Source organism: Mixophyes fleayi, chromosome 1, assembly GCF_038048845.1.
Source record: "Mixophyes fleayi isolate aMixFle1 chromosome 1, aMixFle1.hap1, whole genome shotgun sequence".
Classification (NCBI taxonomy): domain Eukaryota; kingdom Metazoa; phylum Chordata; class Amphibia; order Anura; family Limnodynastidae; genus Mixophyes; species Mixophyes fleayi.
In genome coordinates, this window is record NC_134402.1 from 139,160,347 (window position 1) to 139,176,406 (window position 16,060).

At 42.5% G+C, this 16,060-nt stretch overlaps 1 protein-coding gene across 1 annotated transcript in view; it reads right to left on the minus strand.

The window, feature by feature from the left end:
• Positions 1-15,752, minus strand: part of ARHGEF38 (Rho guanine nucleotide exchange factor 38) — a 98,671-nt gene extending 82,919 nt beyond the window's left edge. Inside the window, exon 1 of the mRNA XM_075200894.1 lies at positions 15,478-15,752. Coding sequence (XP_075056995.1) covers positions 15,478-15,679 — 202 coding nt within the window. The 5' untranslated portion in view covers positions 15,680-15,752. The remainder of the gene's footprint in view (positions 1-15,477) is intronic.
• Positions 15,753-16,060: the final 308 nt, after the last annotated feature.

The window sequence follows — 16,060 nt, forward strand, 5'->3', positions numbered from 1 at the left end:
CGTCTATTCTGGCTGAACATTTCATTAAAGAGATCTTCCGTATCCATGGATGTCCGTCGGAGATTGTGTCTGATAGAGGAGTACAATTCGTTTCCAGATTCTGGCGAGCCCTTTGTAAAACCTTGGGCATACGATTAGCACTCTCATCTTCTTACCATCCGCAATCTAACGGACAAACTGAACGAGTCAATCAAGATCTTGAGACTTTTATAAGGATGTTCTCTTCAGCCAATCAAGACAACTGGGTATAATTGCTTCCTTGGGCTGAATTCGCCCATAACAACATGTACCATGAGTCGTCATCCAAAACTCCATTTTTTGTGGTTTACGGTCACCATCCGTCTTTTCCGGAATTTCCTGCCCTCCCGCCCACCCAAGTTCCTGCTGTGGTGACTGTTTGTCAGACCTTCAAAAATATCTGGTCTCAGGTCAAAACCTGTTTAAAGAAGACATCTAACAAATATAAGTCTTTTGCAGATAAGAAGAGGCGGGCTATTCCACCATTAAAAATTGGAGATCGTGTCTGGTTATCTACCAAAAATATTCGTTTGAAGGTCCCATCTATGAAATTCGCCCCTCGTTTTATTGGTCCATATAGGATCATTCAAGTAATCAATCCAGTATGTGTTAAACTTCTTCTTCCTAAGAATCTTCGGATTTCCAATGCCTTCCATGTGTCTTTACTCAAACCTCTTATCATCAACCGTTTCTCAACTCCTCCATCAGTTCCGCAGCCAGTTCAAGTTCATCAGGAGGAGGATTTCGAGATTACTGAGGTATTGGATGCAAAAATTTCGCGAGGAGTCCTCCGTTTCCTCGTTCATTGGAAGGGCTTTGGTCCTGAGGAGCGCTATTGGATCAAAGCTGAAGATCTTAATGCTCCTGCCCTTTTGAAGAAGTTTTATTCCAAAAATCCGGACAAGCCCGGTTCCAGGCGTTCTGTGCCCACCTTTAAAAGGGGGGGTACTGTCACTCACCGGACCGTGAGTGCCTCTTCCCGGACATTTAGGAACCGTGGCCGTCCTCCATCTTGAGGGTCTGCGCATGCGCAGCCCTTTCCTACCCTTCAGTGTATGTCCCTTTAACTTAATTGGCAGATCAGGCAACACTCCCTATATTAAGCACCTGTGGTCAACACCACGTTGCCTGATCTTGGAGTCTCATTCCCCATGAGTCTCTGAAGGTGTTTCCTCGTTTATTCAGCGCTGCTGATTCCTGTGGTTTCCAAACCACTTCTACCTCTGTGGTTTCCAAACCACTTCTACTACTGTGGTTCCCATACCACTTCTACCATCAAGTGTATCATCGTGACTGTTAGCTGATTCCTATCCGCTGCCTCCGTGCACTACAGTCTTCTAAGCCACTTCAACTCTATCTCATATCATTGTGACTGTTTGCTGATTCCTATCCGCTGCCTCCGTGCACTTCAGCCACTCTCCACATCCACTCACCTGTTCATCATCAAGACTGTGAGCTGATTCCTATCCGCTGCCTCCGTGCACTACAGTCTCCAGCTTGCAACTCGTCTGTGTTTCATCATCGTGACTGTTAGCTGATTCCTATCCGCTGCCTCCGTGCACTACAGTCTCCAGCTTGCAACTCGTCTGTGTTTCATCATCGTGACTGTTAGCTGATTCCTATCCGCTGCCTCTGTGCACTGCAGTCTTCATCTCATCACTCCCGTGTTTCCTCGAGACTGCTGCTATTATTGCCATCCGCTACTCTCCGTGATCAACAGCTCCTGGTCTACTCTGCTCACCCGTGTTCCATCGCTATTTGCACCTGATGGTTGCTACTGGTTACCTCCGTGTGTCCGCAGAGTCCTGCTGCTGCTGCCAGCGCTAATCGCCCATCTACTGCTGATCCGCTCTCCACGCCTTCCTGTGTTCCGCTGGTCTCTACCCGCCTGTCAGCATTGGATTCGTGTCTCATCCGCTATCCTGCTGCTAGACCATCACCATTCTCCTGGGTCCTCCAAGAGTCCAGTTCCGTGTTCTACCGATTCCTGTGGATTCGTGTCCCTGTTGGTTTACTTACCTGTGCGCTGCACCTACTAGACCTCTGCTTCATCCATCCAGGGACTTCTCATCTTGCCGGCTTCATGCCGCTCAGGTATCGCTGCACTCCTGTCTGACTGCCTGCTTCTGAACCACGGTATGCATACTTCTCATTGACTGTGCTGGTGTATTGCATATCTTGCTGGACTGTGTTGGTTCTCCTCTGGAGTCTACTATCCGCTGAGTCTATTGCCATCATTGACTGTACTATCTTGTGCCGGATTACTTCAAGAGACTTTCCATATTTGCAGTGCTGTTCAGTCATTCATATATATATCTATATTGTGCATATTACTGTGGATCGTGTTAAGGTGCCGTGTTTACCCTGTGTTGCAGTCTCTCCCCGTGCACCTCCTCACATATATATTCAGTGGTACAACTTGCTAGTAGCAGACCACTGATCCCTGTTTCCAGTATCACCTGTTCCAGTATCCTCTCACATAGCAGTGGTACAACTTGCTATCGCAGACCACTGACTCCCCGGATACCTCCACTTGGATTCCATTCCTTCACCCAGACAGCGGTACAACTTGCTATCCGCAGACCGCTGACTCTCATCACTTCCTCGTTTCTGTTGGACATTCCTCCTCACTATAGCAGTGGTACAACTTGCTATCGCAGACCACTGACTACCTTCACGTGTCCTTGTCCATACAGTTCCTCGTGTACTATTACCTCCATATTACCAGTGTTGCTAGTCATAGACTTTCCTGAGCATCTCATCTTCTGCTATTTCCTGTTCCGTGATCACCCTGCTACCAGAGTACCCTATTACCACCTACATTGCTCTGGTAAGCCTACCACCTGGTGATCCCTGGGTAAAGACTCCTAGTGCCCGTGACAGTAATGCTCTCAACCTGTAGGTTCTCTCTCCATTCCCCCTTCAACATAAGAGTCTCTCCCTCTGCCTCGCCTCAGCCTGTCAGTCAGTGTTTCCCCCTGCTCTCTGCTTCCCCTAGCCTGTGCCTCCCCCTGCCCTGTGCCTCCCCTCAGCCTGTTTCCTCCTGCCTCTCCTCAGTCTGTGTCTCCTCCTGCCTACCCTCAGCCTATGAGTCTATGTCTCCTCCTGCCCTCTGCCTCCCCTCAGCTTGTGACTCCACCTGCCCTCTGCCTCCTTTCAGCCTGTGTCTCCCCCTGACCTCTGCCTCCCCTCAGCCTGTGTCTCCCCTGTCTCCCCTTAGCCTGTGAGACTGTTTCTCCACCACTGCCCTCTGTCTCCCCACAGTCTGTGAGTTTCTGTCTCCCCCTTCCTCCCTTTGCTCTCTTCTTTAGCATGTGAGTCTCTCCCTCTGTTTCCCCTATCCCCTCTATCTCCCCCTCAGTGTGAGTGTCTCCCCCTATCAGCATGTGAGACAGAAGGGGGGGGTATGAGGGAACACTGTCGAATGCAGATGGCTGTTACTTTAATGGTGTGATGAGGGTGGTGGCTATCAATTTAATGGGGGAAGGGGCAATTCATGTATTTGTGAGAGCTATTGATTTAATGGGGTAGGGGCTATTCATTTATTGGTGGGTGCTATTCATTTATTGGTGGGGTCAGGGGTCATTGTTGTGCCTATGTAAGGTGTGGTATTGGGACTATTAATTTAATACTGGGGAGGTGTAGGTGCTTTTAATTGGATATGGGGCTGAGTTGGGGAGAAACAAGCCTATTTATCAAATGTGAAGGCTATTCATTTAATATGGGGAGGATATGCCTATTTATTAAATTTGAATAAAGTTAATTTAATCTTGGGAAGGAAGCCTTATTATTAACCATGGGTTTTATTGATTTAATGTCAGGCTGGTTGAGGGTGGGAGTCCTATAGTATTCACTAGTTTCTTGTGCTTTCCTTGAGGTGAATAATAACAATCTCTTTTCCAAACAGGGCCCTAATTGGATCCAGCAGCAACTGAACTAAGACATCAGCAGCAGTTACTGCAAGAAAAGGTAGGAGAGAGCTGCACAGTGTTGTAGAATGGCCTAGTGTTTGTAAAGGGCTGGGCATGCACACCACAGTAGGATGGTTACATCTCCTCCGGCAGTACGCCGCTGTTGGAGGACAGCATCTACTCCCACCAAGATGGAGGGGCGCCAGTCGTTCCTCTCGCTCAGGCCGCTAACATTTCTAGTTACAGCTCTGACATATAATAGTTACACAAATTGGCTATCTATATGTGTACATGTGTGTAGCTTAATTCTGAAAGGGCTGATAGCAGAGAGAAAAGCTGGCCACGTACATTGAGATCCTGCTGATTGGACAAAGAGACAAACATTAAGATCATTGTCTAATTTGGCTACAAACATGAAGAGATCATAGTTCAGAATTGTGCAATCATTTACTTACAGCACTATTCAATGTAAACATTTTAAAAAAATCTATTTACAGAATAGCAAGGTGAAAAGTACCGCAAAATGAGAATTATTACATGTTCATGTGTTTTATGGCACATACATAATGGTTATATATGATTTCCAAGTGTTGTAAAACTATATTTCCTTTAAAGAGCTTAAAAACCTCATAAAATTCATATTCTATACACGCAACTTCCTTTCAATGATAATGCAGCCGACAACCACATGCAACCAAGTGATGTTAATAGTACAACACAGCAGTGACTTTATGACTGTGTTATTTTATGTACACAGTTCTAAGCAAACACTGCAACACTCATTAGTACGTAGAGTATTTCATAACACAGTGCAAACAACTCACGTGTTGTGACCTATGAAAGCCAATCATACATTGGTTTCATCAATCCAACTTGTACTAGATTAAGCAAACTAATACCTTTATAACATTGCTATAGGTTAATGCACAGTTGTACCATTCATACTATGTTATTAGCCCTATAGATTAAGTCAGTTGTAGATGTCTGTGTGTTCTATACAAGTCTCTCTTCAGAATGCAGAAGTACATTTTCACGTTAATACAATCACCAGCATGACAGCATGCAAATAGCCTGTTCTAAACAAGGCATGACTCTTATTTTCATATATTGGTTGTAATGGTCTACTAGAAGATCTCAAATGGGATACTGGGCAGGGGTATGTAAATACGAAAAATTGTGTTCTTCCTGTAGAACAAGCTTACTTACTTTAAATACTCAAGTCCCAAAGCTTATGAATCACTTAATCAGACTTACTTCAATTAATTGTTCCAACAGTTATTTTTTTTCTTACTGATAAGTGAAAAAAAAGTTTAATTATATATGTTGTGCAGTGAAAAAGCCATATCTCAGCCTCTGCCTCCTCTAGACACAGACCTATTTGTCTAGTGCTAAATCGGATCCTAGTTTTATCTTACCTGTCGTGTATCAGAAGGTCATCTTTAGTAAGTTGCTGACGTATACTATTATTTGGAGCTAGTATAAATCTTACAGAGAAGCTAATGTTGTAGCACTAATCCAGAATGTATTATACTTCCCAAGAATCCTGATTTTCTCCGGACAATTACAATTTCGGGGGTCTGAAATGGGCAGAGCTTATAAATCTGGGTGTATGGATTCAATAAATATCAGTGCGGCTTTAATGGATCTGGCCATACCTTTAATGGATCTGAGTGTGGATTGGGTGATAGGTCGTCGTTGCCAAAAATGTGCCTTAAACTTGCGAGTGCCAAGGCTAGAAAATGACTATTACGCAATTCCAAATATGGTGCATGGTTTTAGACGAAGATTATGAACCTTATATAACTGAAGCAGAAAATGATGATGAAGCTTCTAAACAAATAAACCAATAAACAAGAGGTACTTAGACAGTAGACAGAGCACAACCAGCAATAAAATTTAAATATGTGATTGCCAGCAGTTGGAAAAAAAATGCAGTAGTCCGTTATTTCAGGCAATGAAAACTCCAATTTTCATGCACAAGTGAAGACAGCATTTTACAATGTGATAAAAGGCTTCATAATATAGCTAGTGTTGGTCATGTTTTTATTTTTTTTATTTTAAGCATTTGATATTATCAATTACCCCCAATGTAAATTGACCAAAGACATAAATACTATGCTAATATATCCATTGAGTAGTTCTGTTGGACTACAAAAGTCTACACAAGGTTTATCATTTACTATTTTTGTGGTCATAGAACTGAAAGATGTGTGTTTGACTAGGATGTGAGCACATTACTGGTTACTTGTTAATTATAGGGATGCCACTCTGATTAGCACTGCCTATGCATTCTAATCAGATCACACATCAGCTCAGCACAGCCAGAAAGGCATGCAGTGGATTCGAGTGTTAGACAAGCAGGCAGCGGGTTTGGGGCACCAGAAAGGTAGGCAGGGTGTTCAGGGTGACAGACAGAAATAACGGCAGAGGGTCTGGGGTTACAGGCAATCAGCAGGATCGAGTCAACAGACAGGCATTAAGTTTGGGGTGACAGACAGGCAGCAGGATCATGTGTAGTGAGGATGAGCTCTGCAGTGGGAGATTTTAAATTAGCTTGTGCTGAGCTGCTGTATGATCAGCTCAGAATATCATCATCAGTTATTTGGTCAATGCTGACCAGAGTACTGTAGAAAGCCGTAACTTAAAATTTTAGCACCTGGGGCAAGAAGGAAAACTGCTGCCCCCCTAATTTTAACCAAATTAACCTAAAATATTCATAAACTGCACATCCTCTTCAGCATTGCGCCCTGGACAGTCGCTCCTCTCACACAGCCCTAGTTATGGCCCTGGTACTGCATGTTCTCTGTTTTGAAGTGGGCATGGACAGAAGATCCTGTAGCCAATCAGATTATCAGAATGTTCACAGTAGCAGAGTATTTCAGGAGATGAGTGATCTGATCTTGACGGAGGCAGTGACCTGTCCACTCCTGTAATTATATTAGAATGGGCAGGGCTTCTCCAGAGAGGGGCAGTATCATTTGTGAGCAGGTGAATAGGAGCAAAAGAGAAGTCACATTCTTAGAGTCAGACAATGACTAGATGTGAGACTCCTAAACCAGGAAGTCAAATGCACATCTGTATGAAATCATACTTTTGGCCCCCACTATCTCTCTCTTGCTAAATCCTGCCACTTCCAGCTGCGTAACATCGCACGCATCCGGCCCTTCCTTTCCCAAGATGCCACTAAATGTCTTATTCACTCTCTGATCATCTCCCGCATAGACTACTGTAACCTCCTCCTTACTGGCCTCCTTCACTCTTACCTCACTCCCCTTTGATCTGTACTTAACGCTGCCGCTAGGCTCATCTTTCTTTCTCGCCACTCCTCTTCTGTCTCCCCCTCTACCAATCCCTTCACTGGCTCCCCTTACCCTACAGAATCCTGTTTAAGCTCCTCACTCTTACATACAAGGCCCTCGCCAACTCCACAGCACCCTACATCTCCTCCCTCCTCTCTATTCATGCTCCATCCCGCCCTCTCCGATCGGCCAATGACCGCTGCCTCTCTTCCCCCCTGATCACCTCCTCCCACGCGCGTATCCAAGACTTCTCCCGCGCTGCCCCCCTCCACTGGAACCAGCTCCCCCGCTCCATCAGAACTTCCCCTAATCTGTCCAGTTTCAAACGGTGTTTAAAAACCCACCTTTTTCTTAAAGCTTTCCAGTCTCCCACTTAACTTCCTACCTTTTCTTCTGACTCTTCCCCCTCATTCCCCTTCCCCTATCCTTATCCTCCGTTCCTCCTTCTCTCCCCTGTGTCTCTCTGTCAGTCTTCCCCTCCCCTTAGATTGTACGCTCCTTCGAGCAGGGTCTTCTCTCCTCCTGTCTTCACTACTTTTAACTCTGCTCGCCAGCTATCTAGCCTTACTCCTTGAGGACCCTCTTCCCACATCCCCTCTCGCTTCCTCCTCTTCCCCTAGGGGTCTCCCTCTCATCCGTGCCCTCCCTCCTTGGTGCCGTTGTTGGCTGACCTTCCCCCGCCCCTCTAGCTGTGCCTTGAGCTCACTGAGTTACTGTGATTATTGTTTACTGTTCTGTGCCGTCTCTCCTCGTATTGTTATTTTGTTTGTCCCTGTACGGCGCCGCGGACACCTAGTGGTGCCTTATAAATAAAAATTATTAATAATAATAATAATAGTTTAGGCATTTCTATGTGTAACAAAAACATAAATTCGCGAACTACCACAGTCCCCATAATTTTCAATGGAGACTGCTATCTGGGGCTATTTAACAAGCTCTAGCTTTTTGGAGCTTTAGCCCATTGAAGATGGTGTTAACCATTCTATAATATGGGCAGAGCACTGTGGTAGAGGGATCTTTGGATCCCTTAACGCAACCTCCCTGCTCTGCGATAACAGACGTGGCAAAACCTTGTTAATTAATAAATAGGTCCCTAAATAAACAGTTGTATATATAGTTTTCAAAGTCATAATCTGGAGTAACTTTAAATTGTTACAGGTAGAATTTAAACCAAAACAACTTCCTTTTGAATGCACTGTGTTGGATATGGGTGCAGGGCTGTGTGGCCCAGTACAAATGTAACAGACAGGGCCCCTCCTCCGTTCTTCTCCTACCCCACCCTCATTTATAAATTATTCTCCACACAACATTTGCCTCCAGCCCCCCATTCCCTACAGTCACCCCCATCCTCGGCCCCCTCTAATCCCTGCAGCAGTTTACTTACCCCTTTGTGTCTTCTTGGTATCTCCTTTCGGATCCTCTCCAATGACAGCGCTGTGACGTTATTAATTACATGACATCAGTGATGCTGCAGGAAGCCTCTCTGCCTAGTTGCCGCTCTCTGTCCAGGAGCCGGGCACCTGGGGGGCTGGAACTGGAGCAAATGGCAGCAGCTGTGGGGCCCCGACATCTTGGTAATGGATGCAGACATGCTGCCTACAAGGGGGCCCGCTACTGCATCCTTAATTACAAGCAGAGGTCTCTCTCCACACCACCTCTTACATCTAATTCACTGTGGAGGCCCCCTCCCCTAATAAATTTGTCTGGGTCCAGGGCTGGTGGGGCCCCACTCTAGTTTTGGGCCCCATAGCTGCAGTACTCTCTGTACCCCCCTGATGGCGGCCCTTCATGGGTGGTCTGTCCAGCAAACATCAACACACTTGGAAGATGTCTATGCAACCTAGAAGCATTTCTAGGTTTCAGGAAGGCAGAAACATCTCCAGAAGAGCACTGTGGAAAGGTGTAAAGTCACATCACAAGTCCAACCTTCTACAACATTAGTAATATTAAAATAAGTTTGTACTTTTTCCCCCCTAAAATACTGCTTAGTCCAGCCTCAAAAATGATTAATGAGGTGACATAGGTCATTTTGTGTGTGTTAAGCTTTCTATTACATTGCTGGGATTGTGTGTGGAAATGCGCAAGATGGAGATGCAAAACGGTCTTATTAAAAGCAAAGGATGACATCCAAAGGTCGCCAGTTCTGAGCTGTTGCACAATTTAAGTCCTTTTATTGAGTGGAAAAGACTATGCGGCGCTGCCCAGGTCACAATTAGACCCTATCACTCCCCAAAAGGAAAACATGTTTCTGCACTGCTCCATAACCTAAGGTGCACTAATGTACCAATTGTGTACTTTACTAGGAACAGGCTCACTCTGCCAAACTCCACTGACCTCCCCCCGCTTGTGCAAACCTCTGCCCCTCTGCAAATGCCCCAATCTCGCTCCATTATCCTCTGTGCCTCAGAGGAAATGTCCATAAACACATTTATTTGAGTAACATAAGTAAACAAATAGACTATGGGGCACATTTATCAAAACTCGTAGAATATGAAAAATAGTTTTCAATCCTTATCCCATTGATAAGGATTGAACTATTTCTCATATTTATTAAAAAAAGCAACACAGGAACAGCAGTTCCGAGAAACTGCTGTTCCTGTGAAGTGGAAATCATACTTACCACTGCCTCTTCGGTTCTAAAGCAGCATACGATGAACGGGGCTCCTCTTCTGACTCCAGTGCGCATGCGCCGAATGAAACCCTCGGGCATGCACACAAACATCTCTGCTCTCGCTCTGCAACTATAGTTGCAGAGAGAGAGTGAATGACAGGGAGGGATCATGTGATCCCTCCACACATGCGCTGTCCAGCTCTGCTCTTCGGAGCTGACGTACATTATCATGTTTGAAAAGTTAATTACATTCATTGTTAAATAGCGTTACTGAGCACTCCCCATACATTGTTATGGGGAGTGCTCAGTAAAACGATAGGAGATGCAAAGCAGCAGATATCTATGATATCTGCTGCGATGCTGCTATCATAAATAGCAAATTAGTGTTTAATCCCCGAAAACTGTTGTTTTCTGGGATTTTACAGGGGGGAAACCTTTCATAAATAGGCCCCTATATCTCATATGGTAAAAAAAACTAGTATGTTTGTGTGCCCCCCTGGAAACCAGTTCCCAAACCAGCTGGCTGGGATTGACTGAATGACAGAGGAACCAATATTCTGCACCAACTACATAGTCTGCAGCATGATGTCATCCAGAATCAATCCCAGGGAAAGTCATAGATTCTCATATTACATAAATAAACTGCAAATGCAGATCTGCACCTCTGTATTCTTTATTACTTGTCTGCCCTGCACATCCACTTCCTGGTATTAGAACTTGAATGGAAAAACCACCTAAAAATGCGCAGGAAGGGTGAAATGACACTTCAGTGTCCAACCATTAATTGATTTAATATCTTCCCACAAGTCAGGGAACTACCCCTTTAAATCACCCTCTCCACCACTTTATGTCAGTTAAGTAATCTTGTTCTGCCAAACAAAACCTCATATTTTCATGACAGTGCGGAAAGTATACAGACTCATACGCTGCTGCTTTACCTGCCCAAATCACATCACATGGTACAAACCCGTGCACCCCCACATGCCCACCATCTTGCCCTACAAATCTATTTACTTTCCCTGTTAAATCCATACTTGCCAACTTTCCTGGAATATCCGGGAGACTCCCAAAATTCGGGTAGGTCTCCCGGGAGAGCAGGCAAATATCCCGCATATGGCAACATGCTCCTCATTTTGGCCCCGCCCCCGCGAAAAAAACGAGTTACCGCAAATTACCGCGCCCCTCCCCTCCCCTCCTCCAACCACGCCCCCCTGCCTGGGATCTCCCGGAATTAGCTTGCCAATGGTTGGCAAGTATGGTTAAATCACAAAACTGTGCATGTGACTCCACAAAGAAACATTGCATTGTAGTTTTGCACTGATGTATATACATGAAAATGGACAATGACTGACAGCCCTGATATAAAGTGTGTTGCTTGAGAATATATTTATTTCCTTTCAGACGGCATCTATTATTATGCAAACTAAGTGTAAATAACGTTGAAACCTGTAACATTGTCATCACAACTTCATCACAACTTCTAGTATCATCTAGCAATTCTACTAACCTCTCATGTTTCTTTTTATTTATAGACTGAGACATGAATAATATATATATGGGTGGTATGATGGCACAGTGCTTGGGGCAATGGATTCTATTCCAACCAGGGCACTAGCTGCGTACAGTTTGTATGTTCTCCCTGTATTTGTTTGGGCTACTTTTAGGTGCTGCTGTTTCCTTCCACAGTCCAAAAAACATACTAAGAGGTTAATTGGGTTTGGATGAAATTATCCCTTATGTATGTGTTTGTGTGGTAGAGAATTTGGACTGTAAGCTTCACTGGGTCAGTGTCTGATGTGAATAATTAAACATTCTATGTAAAGTTCTGTGTAATAAGTTGGTACAATATAAATAGAAGTTAATAATAAACATCAGCAGCATCTGTAATCTTTTCAAACATAAACAATGGGAGGGCTCTATTTTGCATACACATTAAAGGAGCAAGTGCTAACTAATTATAGAAAGTGATTAACACATTAAAGAGGAACAATGTAAAGATAAAGCTCACTTCTCATTTGCTATATAAATCAAACTGCTGTTGAATGTTTTCAGACGCTACCTACCCTTGCACCGTGTCCAAATGCCAAAGGACCAGATATATGAGAATTTTGGCCTCTTTCAATAGAGCCAAATTGCACAAACCTAGGTAGAAGCACTAGAAGTCCGGGACTAACAACTCGATGCAGTATAAAGATAGCAGATACCATTTCCAGTATGGCCATTGGGCTTACACGTCCGTCAATAGTGTCCATCACTCAACCCGATTCTGCTTGATCAATTTGATTTTGAATATTTAGAACAATGAATTGTTAATCTTCTATAAATTATACAAATAAATTATATCTCATACTGTATAATATAAACATATAGGCTACGGAATTACTTATAAGATCACTTTCTACATAAAAGATACAGCAGAGTAGTTTTTATAGTAGGTAACAAGTTTATATGTGTATTACTGTGTCATTCAATATGATGATTTTTGCACTGTGTATGCACAGCAATTTTGCTGAATACATGAAGGGGCATATTCAATTAGGTCCGGCGATCACGAATACACGCGGCTGCACATGTAAATTGACAATAAGGTACCGCAACATCGCGGATTTCTCTTTGCAACCCTATGGAGTGCGCACGGAAGTCCGTGATGTTGCGTCAACGTGTTCTCAGTGAGAGCACGTATCCACTATATTTAGACCTAATTGAATATGCCGCAAAGTGATTCAAAGTGCATCAACAGTGAGTATGTGTTTTTTAATAATTTTTTGCTGCAAAGAACCAAACTCCCTTTATTGAATTGAATAGAGTTCTGCAAGTGCTCGCCTCCACCTCTATGCCTTGGAACATTCTTGCAAATAGCGGCACACATGTAACGCGCCTCAATATGTAACGGAGCCAACTTGTAATATCTTTAGAAATAGCGACTAGTGATATAATCACTTACAAGAGGCGCTTGGGATTTCAACAGTATCCATTAGTAAATCTTGCATATAAAAAGGGAATGACTCCCCCAATATATAATAAAAAATACTAGTCCCCTCTGAGTTCCTTGTGGTCGCTATTGGGGGTCTCTATATAGTAACTTCATCACTTTACTGTTCTGCTAGAAACACTGACAGCTTTGTAGAACATATAATAAAAAATATAATTCTAATGTATGTGAAGGTATAAATATTAGACATATGTTTTTGCCTACATAGAAATGATATCTAATATTTATGTGTGTCTTGCCATATCATTACATTACATGAGACAAAATAGCGTTGGTATTGTTTACTGACCAAATTACAGTAGGATTGTAGCATACATCATGATAGAAACCTGATCTATCTTTAAAATTATAAATACATTTTAAAAAAAAAAGTAGCTAGAGGAAGTTTCTTTCATTCATTGTTCTCAAAAGTATGTCCAGTGTGTCCTCATGTGTTAAATCACTGCTGGTTACTAAGCAGGGAGACTCATTACTTGAGCTATGCCCTGACACATACCATGAGTTGCTGTCTCCCTGGGCAGCAGTTTTATTGCGGTATGTTACATATTGCCCTAGACCAGTGTTTCTCACACTTTGTTTCATTGAAACTCACACACTCATTGCCACCAATAACCAGCCCCAACCCTTTCTAAAAATATCATTGCAGCCGCTGAAGCAAATGTCAAAATTTATCCCATAATTGCTATATCGATTTGCATATAACAAAATGATCTTTGCAGCTCACGGGAATATAGTATAGCAAACCAATACATTTATTTAAAAGTGCACATGGGCTGTAAATCCGGAGGTTAACATAGTAGATATAAAGTTATGTATTTATTTTTTTTGCAGACGTCAATGCCAGCCTCTATTTGCTTTTCCCAATTAAACATTCGGTGACTTCCCTATTTTGTTGCTTTTTCAATCAATGTGTATCTAAATGAAGGAAATTGAAGGCTGGTATCCACCTCAAAGTTTGAGAACCTTTGGCTAATAGAATAATTTGTTGTTTGCAAAATAAATGAGACAAGATTTTTAGTAAGGTGTTTAAAAATGCACACCATAGAATTACCAAAAGTCTTCTATTTAGAGCTGACTGACCAAATATACCAGCCTCTTGTTCCAGCAACCGCAGACGAATCCAATTACCCTTGTAACCCCCTTGGATACCTACCCTCTCTTCCTCCTCAATCCCCTGTTTGTCTCCCCTCACCTCCAAGTTTTTCCTCTTTGAATCGTATACGCCAACACAACATTCGGATATAGCTTCATTATTTTTAACATGTTGTTATAAATGTTGTTAACACAATATTTATTTATATATATATATATATATATATATATATATATATATATATATATATATATATATATATGTGTGTGTGTGTGTACTACTTCCTGTATACAATTCCTTGCTGATTTTTTGTGCCTGTAAACCTGTTCAAATAAACAATAAGAATGTTTATTTAAAAAAAAAAAAAAAAAAAAGAAGTACCAAAAGTCATAAAGGTATGAGAAACTGTATACTATGATAGACTGATTGATTAAATACTGACTCAGTGAATTCTTACATTTATAATGAAGCAATAAAACCTTGCAAAGCTTATGATATGTATTGGATATAAAAAAATAATTAAAATGTATTTTCTACTTAATATCTTGTAGACTTACAGGGCCTGATTCATTAAAGAAAGTAAAGCAAAACAATTGAGTAACTTTGAACATTGGTAAAACCATGTTGCATTGGAGGGGGTGGTAAATTTAAAATGTGATGGCAGATTTATATTTGGGGTAGAGCATGTCCTAGTTCAACTTTAAATTTCAGTGTACAAATAAGCTATCAAGTATTTGCGTGCTACATAATAAAACAAACAGTATATATCTTATGTGCAAAATAATAAACTAATTTGCCCCCCTTGCATTGTAACATGGATTTGTCCAGGATAAAACTTACTCATTTTTTTTGCCTTTCTTTCCTTAATGAATCAGGCCCACTGTGTTGTGGGCATCTCATTGCAAACACAAGTGCAACTGCCCTGCTGAATTCTTGCAACAAATAGTTGAGCATGAACAGACGCAGTCTGAAGAGTTATTCAGAACTCTATAATTAATAAGATTAGGATACAACATCGATATTGCATTACAATACTATAAGCACTAATTATTTAAAACAAAATAATGGGAGGCAAACAGCATAGCGAGAGAGTGAAAACAACAGGTTGTGGCCATGGAGATGCAGGAAGGCTGGAACAATGCTCCAAGACACAATAGTTTTCTTACTCCCGCTGTGCACAAGCAGCATCCGACAGATCCATCATCTCTGCAGCAACGATCGTGCTGGATGATACATTGCAGTAGATTCATTAAACCTGGATAACTTTACTAGAACTGTGCACAGCTGTGCAGTCCCAATGGCAACAGAATGGAATTCCTAATATATCCTATATTAAATGTATGCTTAAATAAATACAATTAAGTGACTGTGCGAAATTATCCTGTAAGACTACAAATGCATTCCTACTAGTTTGTGCACTTTATCTATTTCTTCACATGCACCACAGCGCTCAATAAAAGCACAGTTTATTAAACAAAAGTAAATTTGTACTCGTGCAAATAAGCTACAAATGACCCAAAGATTTATAGTATTTTCACAGTTATCCCTCTTACCTTTTAACTTGTGGTTATACTCTGTCCGGTCAGACTGACTCCTGCGCAGGGTGCCTGTATTCCCATGGTCCTCAGTTGCAGCATGCTCTACAATGGTGTCTGTCTTTCTCCTCTCTAACATATACAACCTGCTCTTGAGAAAAGTGAGGTTCTTCTTCTTGACCCCTCCAGTATCCTTTCCACTGACATCTTTGGTATCCATGGTCAATCATCCAAAGTATTATCTCCGTTACTACAATTTTAGTTAACCGGTCCTGAAATCCAGCAATGGGATGAGTCAGCGCTCCCTTCAAGAGATCAGCTGTACCTGTTCTAGTAACCTGTCTGAGTCAGACACCTGTACAGCTCATAGCTCCACCCCTATGAAGTCATGTTACAGTGTACCTGAGGGCTTGTCACCTGAGAGCTTTGCAGAACTTGCCGGCAAAGCAGCCCTGGCTGCTTCTTAACCAGGCCAAACTTAAACTCCCAAGGCAGAGGTGTGTGCTCTCTTCCCTTAACTCCTTCACTGATAAAGATTCCTGATATGAGTACTTGCTAGGCCCTTCAGCACTGAGGGAAGTCCAACCTCTGCATTCATTGC